General features: G+C 49.8%; 1 protein-coding gene across 2 annotated transcripts in view; it reads left to right on the plus strand.

The window, feature by feature from the left end:
* The first annotated feature begins 10,960 nt into the window (after nucleotides 1-10,960).
* LOC120370394 (vitamin D3 hydroxylase-associated protein-like) overlaps nucleotides 10,961-25,134 on the plus strand; it is a 30,205-nt gene continuing 16,031 nt past the window's right edge. For both annotated transcript variants that reach the window (XR_005583725.1, XM_039485002.1), the window contains exons 1-6: nucleotides 10,961-11,318; nucleotides 13,074-13,187; nucleotides 16,746-16,889; nucleotides 18,846-18,979; nucleotides 21,147-21,353; nucleotides 23,301-23,341. Coding sequence is in view for 1 of the 2 variants with exons in the window: in XM_039485002.1 (XP_039340936.1) it covers nucleotides 11,109-11,318; nucleotides 13,074-13,187; nucleotides 16,746-16,889; nucleotides 18,846-18,979; nucleotides 21,147-21,353; nucleotides 23,301-23,341 (850 nt within the window). In the remaining variant the exon portion in view is untranslated. The remainder of the gene's footprint in view (nucleotides 11,319-13,073; nucleotides 13,188-16,745; nucleotides 16,890-18,845; nucleotides 18,980-21,146; nucleotides 21,354-23,300; nucleotides 23,342-25,134) is intronic.

Consider the following 25,134-nt stretch of genomic DNA (forward strand, 5'->3'; position numbering starts at 1 on the left):
AGGAAGTGTTGTTTACTACTTCTTATAACACAAGAATGAGTGTCACCAAATGAAATTAATGAGCAGCAGGTTTAAAACAAATAAAAGGAAGTATTTCTTCACACAACGCACAATCAACCTGTGGAACTCCTTGCCAGAGGATGTTGTGAAGGCCAAAACTATAACAGGGTTCAAAAAAGAACTAGATAAATTCATGAGGATAGGTCCATCAATGGCTATTAGCCAGGATAGGCAGGGATGGTGTCCCTAGCCTCTGTTTGCCGGTAGCTGGGAATGAGCAACAGGGTCACTTGATTATCTGTCCTGTTTATTCCCTCTGGGGCACCTGCCACTAGCCACTGTCAGAAGACAGGATACTGGGCTAGATGGGCCTTTGGTCTGCCCCAGTAGGGCTATTTTTATGTTATGTTCATTTCTTCTCCAAGGTCTGAAGACACTTCACCTACACAGAGCAAGGGGTAGAGCAGGAGGAGGGTGTGAAAACAACAAAATATATTTTTAAGAACTCAGTCAATGCTTGCAGGGCAGGAGGAGCACCCTCCCAGAAAGTCCTGTCTCATCCGTGTTTGCCTTTAGACTATAAGCTATTTGAGGCAGGGACTGTCTATTTGTTCCATGTACACAGCCAAGAACGTAGCTGGTGTTTAGTAATAAATCTGGCACCAGCCCAAGGGCAAGAGCAGAGAATAAAGAACTGCCTGGTAAATGTTCTTGCTCCCCAAAACAAGGCAGCGTTCTTCATTTGGGAGGGCAGGCTCAGCAAAGGCTCTTGCATCCTTCAGTTGGTTAGTGGCAACCACAGGAAGCTACGTGCTGCAGAAGGGTTTGACGGGTGGATTTGAGACACTGAAGCTCACTGCTCAGAGGGCACGTCGATAAATCTGCACTGGAACTCTTCAGCAACATCGCTGTGGAGATCTTGGGGCTATGGGGGAGAACAATTTCAATGGAATCCCTGGGAAGGCGAGTTGGCCTCACAACCTCATTGCTCAGCTGGAGGAGTCGAACAGACAAGCGACTGACGGCTCTGAGACCTGGACGTGGAAAGCAGATTAAAACCAAGAGCAACTCATCCCTGTGCTAGGGGCTCCCAGGCCTGGCTGACCAGACTGATCCACAGATTAGCCATTAGCAGCAAAGCTCTTGGTGCCCAGAAATTAGTTCGGTGCAATAAACAGACGTGATTGCGATGCCCTTTGGAGTCTGGTGTTCAGCTCTTCATCTACAATAGAACGTGAGCACTAGAGCTGGTTGGACGTCCTACAGCCACACTTTAAAAAAAAACGGTCAAAAATGTTCTGTTCTGTTTGATTCAGCCACAGAAAATGGGAAAACAAAAAAACGTTTTGGTTTAAAATTTTCAGCTGTCAGTGAAAATGTTTGGCCTTCAACAACTGATTATTTTTTTCTGGAAGACTCCATTTTTTAAAACTAAAAATGATCCTAGAAAACCATTTTTATTTTTTTCGGTTTCAGGTTTGTGTTGAAAAAATTGGAAAAACTTTTGCAGGAAATTTTGAAAAAAAACCCACCATCTCTCCCTGGTACTTATGTAACCCTGGGATGGGGTCTTCACCCCCACACTAGCCCTGAGTGGGCTAATGTGGGCCAGAAAGGGCCCATTAATCTTATATGTTGTGCAGCTAGTAGTTGATAAAGATAATTGCAGCTGAAGCCAAGATGTGGGAGGAGGGAGGCTAGGCTTATAAAGCCAGGAAGTGAGAACTGGAGAAGGGCCCTGCAGTTACTTGCCAGAGGAAAGGGAGTTGGTCAGGGATAAGAAGGATGTCCAGGGGTGGAGTAAGTCCTGGGCCTCCTGCCCTGGCCAAGGGAGATTGGCAAGAGGCATGGGGAGTAGACCGTGGTAAACCCAGACAGACCAGGAGCTAGGAAGAGCTCAGGGAACGAGATTGAGCAAGCCTGGTTGCTAGTGATAGGGTCCCTGGGCTGGAATCAGGAGTGGCGGGTGGGCCCGGGTTCCCCTACCACCCTCTGGGAAGTGGCACAGGAAGGTGGCATCCAGACAGCTTGTCCAGTGGCACGTTGATACCTCAGAAGCTGGAAGGGGGCCCGAGTCACAATGAGGGAGCGCTTTGAGTCATGAAGAGAGAGAGACCACGGCGGGGTAAGATCTAGCCAGGAGGAAGTGCAACTGTGGTGATTGGAGCCCTTTACAGGCACCATCACCATAATATCTGAACACCTCCCAATCATTAATGTAGTCATCCTCACGCCACCCGCGTGAGACCAGGCAGTGCTATTATCGCCATTGTACAGAGGGGAAACTCAGGCAAAGAGAGTCTAAGAGACAGGAAGTCTGTGCCAAGGCAGGGCATTGAATTTGGGCCTCCCACATGCTTAAGGTAGTGTGCTAGTCACTGCCCCATCCTTCCTCTCAACCCTGGGAGCAGGGGGTGGATGACTTGACCCCTCCATAACAGCTGTGCCCTGGGAAGCAGTGACCCCAAGTTCCCTGACCCAAATCTGTCCCCGCTCCCAGACCATGACACACACACAGTAAAGCCAGAGGCGGTGTGTGAAAATGATCCCAGCTTTATGCTTTGCCCAACGGGATCTCTCACTGGCCAAATCCTCAGCCCAGTGCCCCGTGGTAACAGGTCCATGAGATCTGGGGCTAGGAAGTCCCGGTAGAGTAAGAGACTTCCTGTGCCATTAGCTCATGGGATACCAGGGTGGGGGCAGAGAGTGCTGAGGGACTCTTCCATGCAGCAAGGTTGGACTGAGCTGGGAGGAATCCCTGCCGTGGTGCAGCTGCGCTGCGTGAATGATGTGGTTGGAATCATTGCGATGACTCGCATGGAGCTGGTGTGTTTGCAACGGTGCTGGCAACCCTTGGGTAAGGCTGGGAGTATGCGAGTGTGTGGCTGGGGAGTGATTTGAAAGGGGAGCAGGCGCTCAAGGTTCCCGCTGCCGTTGATGGCCACTGCTGCTTTCTCTGCCACTGAGGGGCCAAAGAAAAGTGCTGCCATAGGGCAAAGGGATTGTCTCCTGCCTCTCGCCAGCGGCCTCGCTCCAACAAGGACTTGAACCATCCCAAGCCTGGAGCAAGGTTGACATCCCTTCCTGGCAGCCTCTGGTGTTGCGCTTGCTGGACGTGAGGCGTGCCCATGGCTGGCTCAGTGGAGCGCAGGAAGGAATAACTGGCTGACCCCATCGAGCTAGAATTCTTGGCTATAAGGAATGTCAGTGGGTAGATTTAGGGTCGATTCACAGACAGGGAAGCTGGGGGGGGGGGTTCAGGTCCTGAGCTTTGTCTTCCCTCTCTTTGTACCAGAGGGAGCTGAGGACACCTTGGAGGTAACATGCTAAGCCCCTGACTGACGGAGAGGTTTGTACCACTTGTGAATGCCCCCGATGCACACATCTGGCTCATTTTTAGAGTAGGACGAAGAGAGCCAGACCAGCATGGCCAAGAGGTCACCCTTGTGAATGATGGGGTAGCTGGGGAGATGAAAAGGGGAGTTAAACAAGGAGACCTTGAAGGATTTCCTGTAAATAGACGGAAGCATGAATAAAATCACAGTGCGTCTCTGTTCTTACTACTACCCTCCTTTACTGTTTCCATTACGGTATCACCCATAACCCCCCGCCAGGATCAGGGACCCGTTTTGCAGGACACTGTAGAGACACAGCAGTAGATGCTAACAACAGACTTACTCCTTTTGATCTTATTCAGCTACGACTGCAGCAACCCCATTGGAAAGACCAGGCCATAGGTTGCCTTGCCTAACGGTCGGGAGGAGAGGCTGGCTTAATGGTTGGAAGAGAGGAGACTGCAGGTGAGAGAAACCATCTTAAACAAAGAATGCATCTTGCAGTCTTCTTTCCACCTTTTTGCTGGCCAGGACACATCACGGAGATCAAATCGCTTGGTTTCTTTGTCTCTTAAAGTGCAGGATAAAGATGGAGTCTCTCTCTCCTCCTTATTAATTTAACTGGGGTCAATACACCCTTCAAACACAGCGCTGGATTGGTTTATAGATAAAGTTACAAGCCAATAAAAAGTGAAAACACACATCTAATGGTCTAAAACTTGTAGCCATCGCTACCTTGGTCTCTTTTACTTGGTGTCACTTTATCCATGTGCTTCTGTGAACAAACCTGTTTTACTTTTATTACAAACCAATCCAGTGCTGTGTTTGAAGGGAAGGATGTATCTTCCCCCCGTCAGTTAAATTAATAAGCTGTGATGCACTGATTCTTTAACAGCGAAGCAAACTGAGTATCCTCTGTGAATGCCTGATGGTAGAGGCTGTGCATGGCAGGGAAACATCCCTGAGGAGCTCGGGGGCTGGAGCTCACTGATTGTTACCTGCGAGCTGAGGGCTGGGCCAGGAGAGGCCAGTGAGGAAGACAGATGGGTGTGGCAGTGTACTCTGAGGCTTTGGACTACTGCTGGATTGGCTACCAGTTTTAGACATGTTTTCACTTGTATTTGCTTGTAACCAAAACCTCACTCAGCTTTTGGGGGGCTCTGGACTCATTAAGTGTGCGTATTTGAGACAATATACGGGATCTCCTCTTTTTACCTTCAATTTGTTTCATTACTGTGATTGAAAAGAGAGAAGGTAAGATTAGTTTGTAACTCCCATGCCCCAGAAGAAATCCCAGCCCTACTGAAGGCAATGGGAGTGTTTGCCATTGACTTCAGCAGGGCCAGGATTTCACTCCCATCTTTGCTGCCTCTTGAGCAAGCCTTTCACTCCCCCTCCAATTGATTATGTGGTGAGCAAGCCCTTCGCAAAGGCCTGTACTGCTGGAGCCTTCCCTTTATTGGAGAAGTTGTAAGTCGTCAGCGCACTGTGGGATGTGTTCTGGAAAGAACACTGGGCAGGTGCATTTTGGATCCAAAATGACTGTTCAAATCCCAAGTGAAATAGGCCTCACAGTCCTGCCTTATTTAACTCACAGGAATGGCAGAACCAATGCCCGTGTTTCTAGCCAGGAAGCAGATTCTTTAGCTGGAAGAGCTAAGATCAGCAGGGAATGGCCAGGGAGGATGGATTGAGTCAGCCAGCTTTATCCACTCATCCCACTGAGGTGTATTCATGGATCACTGTTAGGATACTGGTTTGGTCTGACAGAGGATAATATAAAGGGAATTACATGTCGGTTATGCATTCCCCGTCCCTTCGGACTCAGGGTGCTGAGTACCGAGCACCTGAGCTGTGCAGAGCCAGCTGGTCTGAAGAATACAGCCTGCTGTGGGACATGGTGATTGCACTGAGTGCAATTGTTTTTCCATTATCCACGTCCAGTCAAGTTCTGGTTAGGAACTGGCACTGCTTAGTGTTGGTATCAAACAGCTGGAGTGCCCGAACAGCCTCCTTTCTCTGTTACCTCCCAGGGAAGGAGATGTTATGGATGCCATGTTGAAATCCCAGATCCGTTGTTCCAGCCTGCCAGTTTCGGTGCGGAGGATTTTGGCTCTGATCTTAAACCCCATGGTGAGTCATCGAGACGTGCATCTTTCTCATTCCCTCACATTGTCGTGGCAAATGCTCAGAGATCTGCAGTAAGACAAAGGGTCCAGCAGATGGAGATAGGGGAAGAATTGCCTAGTGGTTAAGTCACTGGCCTAGGATTCAACAGGTGTGGACTGAGCTGATGCAAGTCACTTAATCTCTCCGTGCCTCATTTCCCATCTGTAAAACTGGGATAACAACCTGGTCTTTCTCCCACTCCTGTTTTGATTATGAACTCTTCAGGTCAGGGATTGCCTTTTACTATGTGTACAGCACAACAGGGCCCTGAATTTTGGCTTGGACCTCTCCACACTCTTGTAACACACCTAATAATAAATATCTTCGGTTTCATCGTGTTACCTTCGTCAAGTATTGTAATGCTCCATGGGCACAGAATGTCCCTCCTTTACGGGGGACACCTGAGTGCATCCCTGTGTTTTGTTAAAATAAACACTATCTTTCAACAACAGTGAACATGTACAACACATTGGCTGATTAGCGGGCCAGCTGTTGCATTTTGTGCTGATTGCTTTGGGGACACTTTAGGAATGACTGCCAGGAATAAATCAGCGAGGTTGCTGGGGGAAATGTAAAGACCGTGTTTTACATTTGAAAATTTGATCTCTCGATAGTTTCCTAAATGCATCTTATATGGCAAGTGTTTGCCTCAGTATTTGCATTGATGGCTGTTGTGAGATGTAAATTGATAAGCACTTCTGGATCCTCAGAATGAAATGCCATTTCCCCCAACCGGTATTACATTATGAATTTCTATTTGTGATCATCTCTTCTGCTCCGAGCCCTACTGGGTCAAGCTCGCTAACTGAAATCAAGCTACATCCGCTTCTTCCTCAAGCTGAAATAGGACAATAATAACAATAATAATAAACTTTATGGAGTCAGTGTTGGGTTTCCATGTCCTGCCTGTTGATGATCAAATTCTGGGCTCAATAATGCAGCTAAAAACATAGTTAAGGCATAGAGGTGAGAATGTCCTTTGTTGTTTTGAGTGGGATTTTTTCTGTAACAATCTACATTCCATCTTCATATCCCTGACTGGTTATGTGTGGTTTGCTTCTCGTAGATCAGTGTGTGCCCTTTGTTAGCTCTATGTAAAGCAGCTGGCAGCTCACCCTTGGTGCTGTCCCTAGACACACAGATCCCGGTAATGCATCTAGGCAGCTAGATTGAGCTGGGAATGAGAGAGACTTAGAAAAAGTGGTACATGTGAGTAGCAAAGAGAGGAGAAACACATCTGTTTTGCAAACTCACTATATTTTAAATACTCATTGAGGCAGATCCTCTGCTGGCATAAATCAGCATAGCTGCACTGAAATCAAACGAGCTAAGGATCTGGCCCCTGGTTCTTGGAAATTCAAAAGAGAGCAGTGAACCATCCACTGATAAAATCATATTGACACCGAATAAATGGACCTCAGGTCTGATCCAGAGTCTGGCAATTGCTGTGATTGCTCTGTTACCAGGCTAATTTAAAATAGAATTTCCTCTTAGTTTCTCTGAATTGCCAGAGATCTGAATGACCTGTGTGGAGCAGAGTGAGAGGCTTTTATTTCAGACTTCAGTGCCAGCATCACATTCAAACAGCTGTCCTGAAATGGGGTATTTGTGTAAGGAATAGTAAGAAAGGGCAGACAGTTCATTAGCTTATAACATACCATGGTTGGATATATCTCACTGATCTGGGTAAAGCCTGCTTCATTTCAGATGCTGCTTTTTTATGGCAGGATGGGATATGAAATAGGAATTCGGAAACTGGGTTTCCATTTGTATATCGGTATCCAGGTGGCTGTTGTAGCTCACAGCTGTGCTGGTGTCCCAGCTCCGGGAGCGCACACTATAAGCTTAGGTTACGCGTGTATTTATCAAGGTAGAATTACAGCAGGATTTCCACACTGATCCTCTAGACCTTTATCCTACACGCGTTTTGATTGGCTTTGGCCTGGGTCCAGCAGAGCACCTCTGCAGGTGCTTAACTCTAAGCACTTGCTTAGTCCCAGCGACTTCAGTGGGATAACTCAGGTGTTTAAGTTAAGCGGGTACTTAAGTGTCTTGCTGGGCTGAGGCCTGCAGGTATTATGCAGAGGTGGCAAATGCCTGCGGGTTTTCACGCCCTTTTAAAATAGGGGTGGAAGAATAACATGGAGATTTTTCCACTGCTTGCATCCGAAGAAGTGGGTATTCACCCACGAAAGCTCATGCTGCAAAACATCTGTTAGTCTATAAGGTGCCACAGGATTCTTTGCTGCTTCAACATGGAGATTGTAGTCCCTGGTCTGAAATTCACCCCTTATATCCCACTTAAGTTTGAGGATGTTAGTGAGACCTGAGTAATGCATAAACTTTGTGCTACTCCTCTACACAGGGGTAATTTCATCCTGGATGAAGCTCTTGCAACAATTCGTGGCCAGACTCTGCGGCCAACAGATGGCAGCAAAACAAGGACTAGAACTAGAACTCAAGACGTGTGGCTTGAAATACGTAAGCCTCTGCCCAGTGAGCAAAGGGGCAGCCGCCGTCATAGTAAACTGATACATTCCAACCATCCAATAGAGGTGAGGTTGCCAGTTTTGGTTGGGTGTATTCCTGGAGGTTTCATCACATGACATAGGTTTAATTAAAGATTAATCGTCGATTCCCGGAGACGCCAGGGCAATCTTGGAGGGTTGGCATAGAGGGGCGCAATGCACATACACACAGATCAGTTAATTTGCACATGGTCTTTGGAGAAATTAAAGAGCTTAACACACAAACATCTATTTAATTAATAGGTGCCAAGGAGAATAGAGAACACAAGGTGCTACCATAAAGGTTCACTGTAAATTGTGCCATGGAGAAAGATGAGTGAAAATGCTCACAAAGTGACTCAGTCAAGCCAAACGGTACAGATGAGTTCCTTGTCTTTGTTACTAACGCCGTGCTAGGTTCCGAAAGCCAAAAATGTCTGGAAAGAAAAGCTGGTCAGGGATTTTGTTTTTGACAAAATGATTTTTCATCAGAAAATGCTAATTCGTCAAAACTGAAACTTATTGGGTCAGTTTAGATGAACATTTGGTCGGGAAGGTTTTTTCAGGGCCAGGCTGGAGACCAACCCACTGCTCCCATGATAACCAGCAGCTTGGTAAGTCACCTCAGATGGGGATACTCAGCTTCAAGTGACTGGTTTGAAGGAGGCAGAGCGAGGATTTGAACCTGGATCTCCTACACCCCCCGTTGAGTGCCCTAGGGACTGGGCTATGAAGTCAGTGTTGGGCTGGCTCTGTCCAATGAATGTTAATTATTTATACCAGGTGGAATGCCCAGGACCGGCACCAGCTTTTTTGCTGCCCCAGGCGGGGCCCAGGATGGAAGAGGACAGGAGAGGGGTGGTTCCGGGAGAAGCTGCTGCCGAAATGCCGCCGAAGACCGGGGCGGCCGAAGATCCTGCCGCCGAAATGCCACTGAAGGACCCGAAATGCCGCCCCCCCAAAATCCTAGGCGACCACCTAGGTTGCCTAGTGTTTGCGCTGGCCCTGGGAACACCTCCAACAGGAGAGATTCTGTAGCACAAGGTTTTGCACTTGGGTCTCCCACATTGCAGTGGCCATTCTGGGGCAGAGCTCCCTGGTGTCTTCTTTTTGTTTGTGGAGCAAAAACAAATGTCAAACCCCAGTTTTTTGCGGAAGAGAATTCTTGTTTTCCAGCCAGCCCTACGTGAAAGTGTCCTTTCCTCTTCATTGTCCGCGCTCTTTCTTTACTTTGTGTCTCCGAGGCACCGGTCTAGTGAGCACCTGTGCCGGTGAGTAACTTGAAGTACATGAGTAATCCTAGTGAGTTCAATGGGAGGACTCGCATGTGTAAAATTATTCATGTGCACGTGTGTGGTGCCAGATCAGTGCCTCCATTTGCACTCCTGTGCTTGAAGTTCGGCATGTGCTTAAGCATCTTGCTGGCTCAGGGCCTTAGGTGCTGATGCAATGCACATCAAAGTTTTGATTTAGTTGGGGATTGGTCCTGCTTTGAGCAGGGGGTTGGGCTAGATGACCTCCTGCAGTCCGTTCCAACCCTGAGATTCTATGATGGTCAGTGAGAGCCTATCCCTTGACTTGAATGGGCACTGGGTCACCTGGAGGACTGAGCCCAGAGTTGGGGGTCAGGAGGACGTTGGCTCTTATTCTGACTCTGCTACTGACTTGCTATTTGGCCTTGGGCAAGTCCCTGCACTTCTCTGCCTCAGTTTCCCCATCTGTGAAATCAATAGGGATAATAATACTTGCCCACTCACTTCCCAGGGATGTTGAGAGGATGAATTAGTTAGTGTCTGTCCTGTGCTCTAGGCCTGGGAATAGCAGTATATATTCTATGCATTACTTGTTTCACTGTGTTCTGTGAACTTTCCAGGTCAGTGAAAAACCTCTGGGAGCAGAACATTGCCCTGACAGTAATTGCATTTTCTCCTTGTAAGGCAGGGGTGGGCGGGGGGAATCAGCAAATAATGAAGACTTTCTATGGGGGTTGATGTTTAACCGCCACTTTGCTTACACAGCGGCTTCTGTGCTGAAATGGATCATATTAAAATAAAGCAGCTACATTTCTCCCTGGGAATTAGGCAGGTCCAGAAAGGCTAGTGCATGGGGTGGGGGGAAAGGTTGCATTGTCCTTCATCCTTGGAAGGGAAGCCTTTAAATGTACCTGAATGGGGGGAGGGGAGAGATATTGAGAGGGAAATGGGGGCTGTGCTTTGTCTTCGGCTGTATTTTGTAGCTGTTGGCAATTCTGGGTTAGGCAGAGTCTTGCGTACCTAGACCGACAAGCCACCTGAGTGACCCAGTTAAGCACCAGCGAATGCTGTGCGCCCCCTCCTCCCCCAGATGGCGTGTGTGTATTTGGGGAGGGGCTGAGCATTAGCCATGAGTGGGGATCCCATAGGAGCAGGGCTCCTGAGGAAGCCGTGGGAGAGAAGTTGGCTCAGGGCCTTGGCTGGGGATACTGGTCTGGTCTCATGTGTGCATAGACTTGCCCTCTGCTTCTGTTCTTCCCCGATCCCCTCCCAGCATGGGGGAAAATCCATGGGGGTGGGGGGAGTTTGTACTGTTTCCAGCAGGATCTGATCCTTTCCATGGTCTCCTCTAAGGCCACAAAGGGGGACTGGGTGTCAGCACGGGGATGAGAATGCAGAAGATCCTGTTAGATCCGCGTTCTCAGCCCACTAGACAGCTTCACCCCAGGGGTAAAAGTCTCCCCAGTGCAACAGGCCAGCACCAACCTATGTGCCACTTACCTCCACCTCTTCAGCAACTCGGTTCATTGGTCCCGTGTGGGCCCTCTGCCCGGGGGTGAAGTTCATTCCCCATGTCCCGGGCAATCATTTCCAGCCGCGTGCCTAAGCCACAAGGACTACGCAGACGTCAGCTTTGAACTTTCAACCCGATTTGGAGCTATGCAGGAGCAGAAAAAGCATCTGAATGAATCTCAACACTTGGAAACACGGGGTTGCGGGTTTCATTTCCAGCCGCTTCGGGTTGGTGGAGGCTGCGTGGGGTTGAAGTGCCCTGCCTCTGCCTTGCTTTGTCATAGCATCTGAGGAGCAGCCTGGAGTGATAGCAGCTGCTCCAGGGTCTCACTATGATCCTAGATATGCTGAGGCAGCTGCTACCTGAGGTGGAGGTGGATCCTCGCCTACTCTCAGCCCTGCTTGGTAGCTCAGCTGCAGCTATCTTGGTACTGAAATGGATGGGGCAGAGACGGATGCAGAAGAAGATTGAAGAGGCGAGGAGAAGGAGAGATCTGGGTTTGGGGCAAATGGAAAAGGCTGTTCAGCAATTTAAACAGCAGGTAACTTTCCCCAAGTAGGGATTCAAGTCAGTCCTGAGATATGGGTGTAAACCAGTGGTTCGGAACCTTTACTGCAGCCTGCACCCCTCTGAGTCTCAAAATATGTTCCCGCACCTCTTATCAAAAATCAAACTAGGTTCTCACACCCCTTAAACCTAAAAAATATGTTCTCGCACCCCTTAAACCTAGATATATTTTGGTTTGTATACTACAGTAATCATTAAAAATGTATAATGTTAATAAATACATAGGTTTGATGACCCAAAGTAGTTGTACTTGCATGCCTGTGCTTAATTTGTGTTTTCGATGATGTACCGTCTAAAAAAAATCTGGCATGTCTCGCACCCCCAGAAAGGGCATCTCGCACCTGCAAGGGGTGCGTGCACCCCAGGTTAAGAACCACTGGTCTAAATTGTCCCTAAACTCCTTCTATAGATCAGTATCCCTCCTCTCCAAATGCCCAGAAAAATCCACTTCGTGAGTGATTAATTATAATTCTTTAATTATGATTTATTATTTGTATGACTATAGTGCCTAGTAGACCCAGGCATGGCCCAGCACCCCCTTGTGCTCGGCGCTGTGCAAACAGAGAACAAAAAAGTCCCTGCCCCAAAGAAATGACAATCAAAGCAGAGAAGATAGAGCTGGGGTAGCAGTGAGGAGATCTGAATTCAATCCCCTGATTTCCCACGGACTCTCCATGCGACTTTGGGTAAATCTCATGAGCTTCAGTTCCCATCTGTAAAATGGGAGTAATGAAACTTCCTTTCTGCCACCCTTTGTCTGTCTTATCTATTAACAGTAGAAGCTCTTTGGGCTACTCAGTGTCACTCAGTGTTTGTACAGCACCTAACACAATGGGGCTCTGATTAGAGCCGGTCGGGAATTTTTCAGCAAAATGCTTTTCCATCCACAAATGCCCATTTGTCAAAACCAAAAGGTTTCATGGGAAAGGATCTGTTTCAGGGAATTTCCCACTTCCAAAAACTTTGGGGGAAAATGTTTTGAAATTGTTGAAATGTCCTGTTCCGACATTTTCTAAACCAAAGGTTCTGTTTTTTGGGTCAAACCCCATTTTCACTGCAAAATTTAAGTTAATTTATAGTACAAAAAATAAAGAAATTAAGTCAAAAGGTCAAAATGAAATATTTTGATCGACCGGAACAGAAATTCTTTTTGGATCATCGGTTTGTGACAATTTTTGCAATTTCAACTTTTTGTCCTAACTCAAGATGGGAATTTTTTTTGCAAATCTTGCACGTTTTCCTAGGCTGGGGAAATTGTTTCTGGCCCAATTCTAACCCTTTTCTCCATAGAGAAACAGTAATAAGTTACCTCCCTGAGCTATTTCTCTGTATTTATTTCACCACTCCAGCAACATTATCAAATATAACTTATCTGGAGAGTAAATAGACTTGGCTTGTAGTTGCAGATTGAGAAATATGTATTTGTGTTTTATTTAAAATCCAGTTAATAAAAACACAACAAAAGTGGGCAGGGCTGCAAAACTGAGGGCTCACCCTGGCTCCACTGAATTGCCCTGTTGGCCCCAACTGGACTATTTGCAGTTGCAACAGTTGGGCCTTGGAACATTTAAACCAGTTGTAGCTGGCCCCGTGCCTGTAGACACTTAACAGCTTATCCCTGCTTAGATGGGCTCAGGACCATTGCTATATGGAAGAGAGGCCATTGGGTGGCTGGAGCATCCCCCTCTCATCCTCTTCATAATGACCATAAGGCTTCTTCCCCTTGCAGAACCCAGGGATACAGACCAGTCACATCCTCTCCCTGTCACTTGTGCAGCTGGCTGAGAAACTGAAGGAAGGTTCCCTCTCTCCAGAGAGCGTCCTCTACGCGTACATGGACAAGGTGAGCAGCACGGGTAAAGAATTAAGTGTGATTTGCTTGACTTTTCTCTTGTGTTCTCTGCCTGAAGTCATCCTCGTAGCCCTGCAGCATCCTGGACCTCAGAAGCTGCTCAGACATCACCAGTGATCAGCGTAGGGAGAGACAGATAGAAAAATACTCACCCAGCTGTACGCTTTGAGATTCCCATGTGGGGGGATGACTCCATGTAAATCCAAGAGACCATTATTTACTCGTTTATGGACCACAAAGGATCCAGGGCTGTCGAGGAACATTTTAAGGGAGATTCCATAATAGTCCATTGAAAGAGAACAGAAGACTGATGGCCTGTCGCCCCGGCCCAGGGAACAAAACAGTGCCATGCCTGAGTCCGCTTCAGGCCCGTTTTCTCAGGGCTTCAACTTTATTTCTTCCACATAACATGAATCCAACACATCAACCATCCCTTCCACCCTAAGCCAAGGTCTTCTACAGGGAGCCATTGAAACCTTGCAGGTCCCACTCTACTGGTCGCTGGTCTGGGTCACACCCAGCTCCAGAGCCTGCTGCAGGAGCCAACCTGCTTCCTGTAGCTCTCCAAACACTTGTATTTAAAAGGGAACAGGCTAGTCCAAAAAAGGAGCAGGCCACCCTCTTACCCACCACCCGTTTCCTGGGCCTGGAGTGTGGCTGTGGCACATCACACTACTCTCCTTCTTACCAGGCAGGGGAGCAGGGCAGAGGACAATTCCAGGGTTCTTCACCCTCCTTTCTCCCTTCCCAAGCCTGGCACTGCACAGGGGAGGATCAGAAAACAGACTGAAGATTTTGTCACACTGCCTTGGTTGCCTGCAGGGGGGATAGAAGCAGATGTGGGGGGCCGACACAGGGCTAAACGGGTTCAGAGGATGTAGGCTGGGTGGGAGGCAGGGAAAGAAAGGTCTTTAACCACTCAGCCCACTGCCTTTCAGACCCTGGAATAGAACCCCTGAGACTTACCATCCTTGTGTGAAGCTCACTGGCAAAGTGTGTGACTCATCCCCCTTTAGTGCTGGCGGACACATCAAGGATGACAACCTACTACTGCTATTAGTTACTCCATTAGCTCAAGTGGCAGAAGTCTGAGTGATGGATTTAAAGGGTCTAACTCTGCAGATGACCCATGTGGGTGGCAATCTGATGCCGCACGATGGAATTTGTATTTATTTTTTTTTAGTTCACAGTCTGAAAAACCTAGGAAATTACATACATATACGCACACAAAAACTACCTTAAAAGAACATGAAGGTTCTTGCCTTAATTTTGGTATTTCCTGACTTTTGAATGCTTTGCTTTGCCACCTTCATGTTCTTTTAGCAGGTTTTTTTTAATGTAATAATGTACATTTTTTATTATTACTTGTATAATGAAGTGTCTAGGGGCTCCGAGACCAACATCCAGCTAGTAAGAGACAGCACCTGCCCCAAAGAGTTTACAAGCTAAGTAGACGCAGGGTGGGAGGGGAAACCGAGGTACAGCGAGAGGAAATGACTTGCCCAAGCTTCCTGACACTCAGTGCCCTAACCATTGGATCACACTGTCTCCCCGGTACAGTGATATATAGGCCATAAGAGATGGGTTATGGGGAATATAAAGTCAGCCTGACCCTTGAACTGAGTTCCTTCTGTTTACTTATTCCTAATCTCCTGATTTCCTGTCCCTCCTCCAAGTTAACTCAGCTCCGTGTGTAGTTGGGGTTACTTCGAACACAGTAAGGTTTAGTGCACGAGCTATGGACTCAGTCCCTTTGGCAGTTTGACATGGCCAAGCCAGATAGCCTTTTATTTCCTCTTCTTAGTCAGCAAGTAACAAGGTGGCTGCCTGGTCAGGGGTTGTGGTCGGTTTTCAGATTACATAGAAACCATAGCAATGTAGGGTTGGATGAAACCTCAAGAGGTCATCTAGTCTATTCCCTCATGCTGAGGCAGAGTTAAGTCTACCTACACCATCCCTGCCAGATGTTCACTCTGAAAGAGGAAAAGGCAAGACAACCTAGCTAAAAAGCAAATATTAACCTACCAATATATTTCCCCCCCCAATTGGAGTGTATGTAAATATTAGTAAGATGAGACATCAGCTGGGACGAATCCAGGATTCATTCCCAAGGCACTGAGCTGGGACTGAAGAGATCAGGGTTCCATGCCAAGTTCTGCCATAGACTTTGGGCAAACCACTTCATTTCTCTTTCTGCCTTGGTTTCCCCATCTGTAAAATGGGGATAATAACCCTTCCTTTCTCTCACCCTTTGCCTGCCTTTCCTATCTAGATTGTGGGATTTGGAGGCAGGGACCATCTCTGTGTGTACAGTGCCTAGTCCATCAATGGCTATTAGCCAAGATGGTCAGGAACCCAACCCTATGCTCTGGGGTCCCTGGCCTCTGACTGCCAGGAGCTGGGAATGGGCGACAGGGGATGGATCACTGGATGATTCCCTGCTCCGTTCATTCCCTCTGGGACACCTGGCATTGGCCACTGTCGGAAGACAGGATACTGGGCTAGATGAACCTTTGATCTGACCCAGTATGGCCGTTCTTATGTTCTAGCACAGGGGTGGGCAAACTTTTTGGCCTGAGGGCTGCATCGGGTTTTGTAAATTGTATGGAGGGTCCGTTATGGGTGGGGGTCATGGCCCAGCCCCCAACTCCTATCTGCCCCCCCCCCAGGACTCCTGCCCCATCCAACCCCCCCGGTCCCTGACAGCCCCCCCCAGGACCCCTGTTCCATCCACACACACCCACTCTCTGTCCCCTGACTGCCCCTGGACCCCCACCGCCCCATCCAACCACCTCTCATTCCTGATGCCCCCCCACTGAGACCCCTGCCCCATCCAACCACCCCTTCTCCCTGTCCCCTGACTGCCCCTGGAACCCCTGCCCCTGACTGCCCCCTGCTGCCCCATCCAACCCCCCTCCTTCCTGACCACCACCCCCAGGCCCCTGCCCCCATTCAACCCCCTCTTCCCCCCCAATGGCCCTGACCCCTATCCACATCCCCACCCACCACCCCGAACTCCCCTGCCCCCTATCCAACTCCCCCTGCTCCCTGCCCCTTACCGCGCTGCCTGGAGCATTGGTGGCTGGCAGCGCTACAGCCATGCCGCCTAGCACCACTGCCACCGTGCAGCACAGAGACCGGGTCAGGCTGGGCTCTGCAGCTGCGCTGCCCCAGGAGCTCACAGCCCCACCGAACAGAGCACTGCGCTGCTGGCGGAGCAAGCGAGCTGCTGCGGGGGAGGGGGGACAGCAGGGGAGGGGCCGGGGGCAGGCGTCCCAGGCCAGGAGCTCAGGGGCCAGGCAGGACGGTCCCACAGGCCGGATGTGGCCCACGGGCCATAGTTTGCCCACCCCTGTTCTAGCATGATGACACCTGGTCTCTGTTGAAGGCTCCAGGAGTCTGGAATATCAATAATTAGGTGTCTTGTTGATTGGCGAGTTCCTCTTTGCGCAGCCTGTTGAAGGTACAAGGCGCTGTGGAAATGCCGTGTATCTAATTTTGCGATTATTCCTTGACGCCCCTTAACGTTCCCTGTCTTTCCGCGGAAAGGCCTTGGAGGTGACGCGGGAGGTGAACTGCCTGAGACATTTTATTCCGGAATGTGAGGAGCAGCTACGGGCAGTGCGAAGGCGGAAGGAGAAAGGGTTATTGTATGGCGTTCCCGTCAGCATCAAGGATCACATTGGCTACAAGGTGTGTCCTTTGCTATTCATTAAATAGCCCATCCCAAGATGGAGGGGGCAATACCTTAGAGCTTACGTGGGCCATTGAGTGACTCAGTAGGAGCAGAGGGCAAGGCATGGGCTCCGTTCACCTCTCACATCGCTGAAGGGATCTCCTCTGAGGTCAGTGGAGTCCCGCTCATAGGCGTAGTTTGACTGCTATATTCGGGGGGCAAGGGGCTTAACACTATTAATAATAGGTATAGGTCTGTAATGGTGCAGGACTCACCCCTGCGGCGCCTCCTGCTGGTCGGTGGGAATTAGCTCTTTTCCAGCTGGACGCCCTCTGCAGGCCGGTGTCCTGCTTGTAGCTGATCCCATGTTCCTCCCTTTACCCTGGGGCTGCCCCCTGGCAATACCCCCACCAGTATCTATGGGTCTCCCCCCTCTGGGAAATCCCCCCAACCCTCTAATCCCCATCTTGTCTCAGTCTGGGCTACGGCCAGTCATCACCTAGCCCCTGCTCCCTGGGGCAGATCGCAGTGTAAAAGCCACTCATCACAGGCAAGGGGGTTCGGACCTGCTGCCTTCCTCTGCCTCCCAGGACCTCTGTGGGGCCTTGGACTGGGCCCTGCAGCCTGGGGAGTTGCCAGCCTGGAGCTCCCCTGCTCCTCTGGCCTTTCCCCAGCCCTGCGTCACTCCCAGTGCCCTTCCTGCAGGCAGCCAGGCCCTGCTCTCTCCCAGCCTGGAAAGAGACTTCTCCTGGGCCGTGGGCTCGCAGCCTTTTTATACAGGTCAGCTGGGGCCTGATTGGGGCGTGGCCCAGCTGCGGCTGCTCTGCCAATCAGCCCCGCTTTTCCCCTGCCCCAGCCCTCTGCCAGGGCTGCTTTAAGCTCTTCCGGGCAGGAGCGGGAGACCACCCCGCTACACAGTCTGACTTCTGGACTTACTGATTGTTAGTGGTACTTAAATTACAGCGCACTGGAAATCACAAATACCGCTCAATCGCCCTTGATTTTCTTTTGTTTTAACGTAATTATTTGCCACGTTTACCGGCGACCAATTGAAAATCAACATTAGCAGAAAACCAAATACTTGACTAACCAGAACCGAGCACTGTCCGGTAACTGCGAATCGCATCTCCCTGGCTGTAGAGATACGTAGACACGCAATGCGCGCAAACCCGTTGCTACACCCTGTCCCTTTGCCCCTCTGCCGAAGCACGTTCCGCTCCCATTGACCCTTCCCTGTCACTCACCAGGGCTTGACACACTCAGTGCTATACGCTGCACAGGTGCTTGGGACACTGCTCAGATCTTGTGTTCACTTTCTACCATGTTACCAATGCTGATTAGAACGTGAGCCCTATGCCCTGGTGCCACCTTTCTGGGGTGGCTGGTAAAACCGAAATCGTCCCAAGCTGGAGCTCTGCTTAGAGTTGCCAACTCTGTAATATTTAAAAACCAGACACTCCAGCAGGAACCTCTCCTGCCACATCCCCCTGAGGATCTGCCCCTGCCCTGCTTCTTCCCCGAGGCCCTGCCCCGTTCACTCCTCCTTCCCCCTCCCCCGTCGCTCACTGCTCTCTCCACCTCTGCTGCCTGGGTCGGGAGGGACCTGCCTGTGGAGCCGGGGCTGGGAGCTGCAGCCATCCCACGCAGGTAGGGGCTGGCGCAGGTGATGACTCGGCACCTCCCCCGCCCGCAGTAACTGGACTTTGGGTGTCCGGTCAGTAGATTTGGGAGCTGCGGTAAGTGCCCCAGCCCGGTGAAAGTGAGTGGGGATGGGGGAGAGCGAGTGATGGAGGGAGGGGGGATGGAGCGAGCGGGGGACAGGGTCTCGGGGTAGGGGTGTCATGGGCAGATTACATTACGGGTAACAGGGGTCGTGATATAAAAAATTTGGGGACCACTGCAATGTTTCCGGCTGACTGGAAAGGTAAGAGTTTGAAATGTGTCAACCCTGTTTGTGTTTCTCCGCCCCTCAGGGCCACCTCTCCACCTGCGGCTTTGTACAGCTCCTCAGCAAACTGGGGCAAGAGGACAGCGTGATGGTCAAGGTCTTGAAGAGACAGGGGGCCATTCCGTTTGTACTAACCAATGTCCCACAGTCCTTATTCAAGTAATGTATTATTACAAATATTACCTGGCAGGCACGCTTCTCTCCATACTCAATAAGATAAAAGCCCGTGTCTAAATTAATCCTGGGAGTTCACTGATGGGCTCTGCTGCGCTCCTTGAGCTTTTCCCTAATCAATTCACGTTCCATCAGCTATGTATTGTCTCTAGAGACAAAGCAAAACTACATCTGCTCTCTGTCTAAAGTGGCTTCTGTCTGGGATTAAGGGAAGCAGCAAGAAAGAAAACAGAAATAGGTCTCTGGGAGAGAGAGCACTGTGTGAGTGTCTCCTGCAGTACAATCTGCAGCCGCTCTGAGAATAAAATGTCTCCACACACAAGGCCTAGAGGTCCAGATCTTTAAGGTACTCAGGTGCCTATCTGCCTCTTTAAGCATCTAACTTCACCATTTATGTGCTTCTGACATTTTCAAAGCCACTGCTCCACTGCCACCTAACTTCGCAGGTACCTACATTTCTGCTCTTCAGCATTTTCAAAGGCACCAAAGCCGGGATGCCGCCCCACAGCTAACGAGCTGCTCAGAGCCCTTCCTCAAGCCGAAGCCCCAGGGGAAACACTGGGTGAGTGTGCGAGAGGTATTGAGTGTGAGCAGGAGATGGCGTTTTGGCTGCCGGGGCATGGGCTACCTAAGCACCTGTGACCTGGCTCAAGCGCCTAACTCCAGGAGAGGGTTCGCAGCTGAGGATCCTGAGCAGAGGGAAGCATCTATCTCTGGACTGTCAGCCGGGTGCACCAGATAGCCACTTGGGCACCTGTGATGGACATGTCAATTTCCTGCAATATCTATAGGAGATCGGACTGTATCGGGGTTGTGTATCGTTGTGGGACGGGCATTGTATGTGATTCCGTGTGGGAGGAGCACCACAGCTCCTCCAGGGACTAAGAACGGTGGCGGGGTGATTAGGCGGTAATGCCTCTGGAGAGGTCCCACCACTTGGAGAGGATCGCCTAGACTGGTTCATAGTGGTTTCTTCAGATACCAGACAAAGAAAGGACTTCTGGATAAATAGCCTGAGTTTAAACTGCCTCAGCACCTGCTTTCTGATCCAGCCAACGGACAGGGCCTTCTGTCCAAGGAGACCCCAGTCCTTCCTGGGAAGGATGTTTGGCCTATTGAGGCCCTGTAAGACTGATAGGTGACCTCAGATGAGCTGTTAACATGCATATAGGAGCTTTTATATGTTTTTTCTCCATAATGCTTTTACCTTAAGAATAAATGGGCTTGCTTAGAAAGAGCTGCGTGGGAACTCCTAACCGTCGGCAGTTACACTGTTCGTAAGCCTTTGAAGAGGCAGCAAAGCGCAGCTGGTGGCCAGTTTAAGCAGTCTGGCTTGTTGGGGCTATCCCAGTGTGGGCAGGGAACGTCGCCCGACTCTAGAACTTCCAACAGAGATGAGGTTACCGCCGTTCCTACCCATTTGTCTGGAGGGAAATTCCCTGCAGTTGCTTCTATTATTTATTCCAACTGCACATCCTGGGGGAAAAAAAAAAAAACCCAGACAGGAGAGAGAGAGACTCGGGTCTCCGCCCAAGAGAGGAGGTGGCTGGGGAGCCGGTAGCCTTGAGTGGGTGCCCTGGGTGGACCACAGAGGAGGGACACACCCACAGTTGTCCTGAATTGTGACAGTGGCTACACGCCTCTTCTCTTCTCCCCCGCCCCTTGGCTTTTCACGCCTGGCTGGGCTTGGCTGGCTGGCTTCTGAAAATCCCATCCTCAGGCACCTGGCTCTGCTCAGACCCTTCTTGGAGCTGCAGATTCCCTGGGGCAGTAGACCACCTGGGGGTTAGGCATTGCAACACAGAGCCCAGCAATGCCTAAGCACCTTTAAAGATCTGGGCCCAAGTGACTTCAGATTTTCAGAGACAGTCCAGTGGTTGGGGTGCTGGGCCGGGGCTTGGGAATCCTGGGGCCAATTCCTTGCTGTGTTCTAGACCTTGGGCAAGTCAGAGAGTCCAGCTGGGCCTCAGATTTGCCCTCCGGCATTGCGAGGATGCATACATCAAAGACTCTGATGCGGGCCAGATCATTATGTTGGGCAGAAAGAAAAATGTCCAGCAAACTTACAGGTTACTCCTCCCTCCTGGTGAGGATGTGAAGTAGAGACGTGACTGTCCCCTCAGTGTCCGACCCTCTCCTTTCCTCTCTCCAGCTACGATTGCAGCAACTCGATCTTCGGCCAGACGGTGAATCCGCTGAACCACAAGAAAAGCCCCGGCGGCTCCTCCGGAGGGGAGGGGGCGCTGATCGCCGGAGGAGGGTCCATCCTGGGCTTTGGGACAGATATAGGTGGGAGCATCCGCCTGCCGTCCAGCTTCTGCGGGCTGTGCGGGCTCAAGCCGACGGGCAACAGGCTGAGGTAGGTGCTGAGACCTGCCCCCAGCCTGCCGAAGGGCTCCACTCCGTGGTAGGACACCTGCAAGTGACGGTGGCTTTATTGATTCAGATAGAGCCCCTCTCCGTTTCAAGGCATATGCGGTACTGAAATCACATTAGTGACTTACGGGGGGGCCAAAAAGGCAATGGCTATCTGGTCACCCCAAAAAGTATTGCTCCTTTAGATCACAGGCCTGGTGCTTTTAGTACCAAATGGCAGGGTGCCCCCAAGACCTCTTCCACTCGGTCCCCCAAGAATTCAGTCCAACTTCCGTCTCATTGCCTAGGTTCCTTTATTTGGCAGACAGCAATGCTACGCTGAGTTGATCAGATTCAAGCGTAAGGGGTGGGTCTAGGGCAGTGTTTCTCAAACTGGGGTCACCGCTTGTGTAGGGAAAGCCCCTGGTGGGCCAGGCCAATTTGTTTACCTGCCCTGTTCACAGGTCTGGCTGATCATGGCTCCCACTGGCCACAGTTTGCTGCTCCAGGCCAATGGGGGCTGCGGGAAGTGGCACAGCCCGAGAGACATACTGGCCGCCTTTTCCAGCAGCTCCCATTGGCCTGGAGCAGCGAATCGCAGCCAGTGGGAGCTGCAATCGGCCGGACCTGTGGACAGGGCAGGTAAACAAACTGGCCTGGCCCGCCAGAGGCTTTTCCTGCACAAGTAACACCCCTTGTTTGAGAAACACTGGTTGAGGGCATGTTGGATAGTGGATGAGGTCCCAGGGGGGCGGTTAGGGGCAGGGGTCCCAGGAGGGGAGTGGTCGGGGGACACGGAGCAGGGGGGTTGGATGGGGATTCTGTGGGGGGCAGTCAGGAGGCGGAAAGTGGGTGGGGGCTGGGGCCAGGCTGTTTGGGGAGGCTCAGCCGTCCCTACCCGGCCCTCCGTACAGTTTCGGAACCCCAATGTGGCCCTCGGGCCAAAACGTTTGCCAACCCCTGATGTAGACACTGCATTGCTTATGTCGACTGTTACTAGATTTCAGGAGCCTTCCCACAATGCCCCACACTGACAGTACAAACATTACAAGTGTAACCTTACTGGTCCAAAGTGAGTTCAGCTCAGTAACCTGTATCTAGATTAATGCAAATGCACATTCCTAAAATTCCTTTGCCCACTCCTCATAATGTACCACCAGATGTCAGGGTAGATCTCATCCTGACTCTGCTTACACAAGCGCCCCTGGTGAGGATGCGCACTGTCAGCAAAAGGAGCAAAGTATAGACACATGAGCAATGTAATTACTGCGACAGCTGTGTGCCAACCTGTTAGGTTGCCTTAATTTTCTAGTGCAGATCAGTCCTCACTCTTTATCTCTTCTTCAGATCCAAGCTTATTTTATCTATTGTTACCTTGTCCATTGTAAATGGGTCCCTTGCTGTTTGCCTTTATTTTAGCTAGCACAGACACATTATGTCTCCAGCCTGCTGATCCCTTTACCTCCCAAATCCTGTCTCCCAAGAAATGAAATTATTCATGTCAAGCCAGGCCTGCACCAAACACCCAGAATTCAAACCTCACGGACAGTTTTGAAGCCGCCAGATTTTGCTACATTCTTATCTGGGGAGAGATACAATTTATAGAATCATAGAATATCAGGGTTGGAAGGGACCTCAGGAGGTATCTAGTCCAACCCCCTGCTCAAAGCAGGACCAATCTCCAACTAATTGATGGGTTTCTCAGGATGTATCTTTCTGTGGTGGTAATAATAATAATAATAATTAATAATAATAACAACAGAGCTTCTCTAGCTCAAAAATAAGTTGTAGGCTTGATGCAGGAATTGCAGGGCGAGGTTCTCTGTCTTGTGCTCTGCAGGAATTCAGATTACATGACCCTAAAGCTTGAAGTCTATGAAATTCTGAATAATCTAGTGTGAACCCTCCCTTTTAGCAACGTGACGTGTTGTTGTATTTCTTCCTTTCGGAGTCTCTCTGGAATTAGCGGCCCTATTGATGGGATCCTATCAGGTACATGAATTTTAAGTAACTTCCTCTTAAATCTTGTGATGAACAAGAACATTAGGAATGAATCTTGATTAAACAGACGACATCCTACTTCCAGGGCAGGGCTCTCAGCTGGAGAGTGCAATGTGGTGGATGATTGTTTAAGTGGAATTTCCAACAAGAAGAAATGTTCAGAAGCTGTAAGTTCTTCCTAGAACTGAGTGAATTGGGGTTGGTGGGTTTGGGTTGGTTGGCTTTTGTTTATTCTGGGTGGGGGAGCGCATTATTTATTTATTTATTTAGACTCATAGACTTTAAGGTCAGAAGGGACCACTATGATCATCTAGTCTGACCTGCACATTGCAGGCCACAGAACCTCACCCACCCACTCCTGTATCAAATCTGTGTCTGAGCCATTGAAGTCCTTAAATCATGGTTTAAAGACTTCAAGGTGCAGAGAATCTTCTAGCAAGTGTCCTGTGCCCCACGCTGCAGAGGAAGGCAACCGCTCTCCCCCCCCTCCCCCAGGGCTTCTGCCAATCTGCCCTGGAGGAAAATTCCTTCCCGACCCCAAATATGGCAATCAGCTAAACCTTGAGCATTTGGTTCAGCGCTGAAACACCTGGGGAAAAATAGTTTTTTGGGTCAACCTGAAACTGCACAGACAATCCAGGAAGTTTTTGGAAAATGTAGGGGACAATTTCCTGGTCCAAGTGCTGGAGGAACCAACTAGGGGCAGAGCTCTTCTTGACCTGCTGCTCACAAACAGAGAAGAGTTAGTAGGGGAAGCAAAAGTAGATGGGAACCTGGGAGGCAGTGACCATGAGATGGTCGAGTGCAGGATCCTGACGCAAGGAAGAAAGGAGAGCAGCAGAATACAGACCCTGGACTTCAGAAAAGCAGACTTTGACTCCCTCAGGGAGCTGATGGGCAGGATCCCCTGGGAAAATAACATGATGGGGAAAGGAGTCCAGGAGAGCTGGCTGTATTTTAAAGAATCCTTATTGAGGTTGCAGGAAAAAACCATCCCAATGTGTAGGAAGAATAGTAAATATGGCAGGCGACCAGCTTGGATTAACAGTGAAATCCTTGCTGATCTTAAATGCAAAAAAGAAGCTTACAAGAAGTGGAAGATTGGACAAATGACCAGGGAGGAGTATAAAAATATTGCTCAGGCATGCAGGTGTGAAATCAGGAAGGCCAAATCACACTTGGAGTTGCAGCTAGCAAGAGATGTTAAGAGTAACAAGAAGGGTTTCTCCAGGTATGTTAGCAACAAGAAGAAAGTCAAGGAAAGTGTGGGCCCCTTACTGAATGAGGGAGGCAACCTAGTGACAGAGGATGTGGAAAAATCTAATGTACTCAATGATTTTTTTGCCTCTGTCTTCACAAACAAGGTCAGCTCCCAGACTGCTGCACTGGGCAGCACAGTATGGGGTGAAGGTGACCAGCCCTCTGTGGAGAAAGAAGTGGTTCGGGACTATTTAGAAAAACTGGACGAGCACAAGTCCATGGGGCTGGATGCGCTGCATCCGAGGGTGCTAAAGGAGTTGGCGGATGTGATTGCAGAGCCATTGGCCATTATCTTTGAAAACTCATGGCGCATGGGGGAGGTCCCGGATGACTGGAAGAAGGCTAATGTAGTGCCCATCTTTAAAAAAGGGAAGAAGGAGGATCCGGGGAACTACAGGCCAGTCAGCCTCACCTCAGTCCTTGGAAAAATCATGGAGCAGGTCCTCAAGGAATCAATTCTGAAGCACTTAGAGGAGAGGAAAGTGATCAGGAACAGTCAGCATGGATTCACCAAGGGCAAGTCA

Source organism: Mauremys reevesii, linkage group 8 (genome assembly GCF_016161935.1).
Source record: "Mauremys reevesii isolate NIE-2019 linkage group 8, ASM1616193v1, whole genome shotgun sequence".
NCBI lineage: Eukaryota > Metazoa > Chordata > Testudines > Geoemydidae > Mauremys > Mauremys reevesii.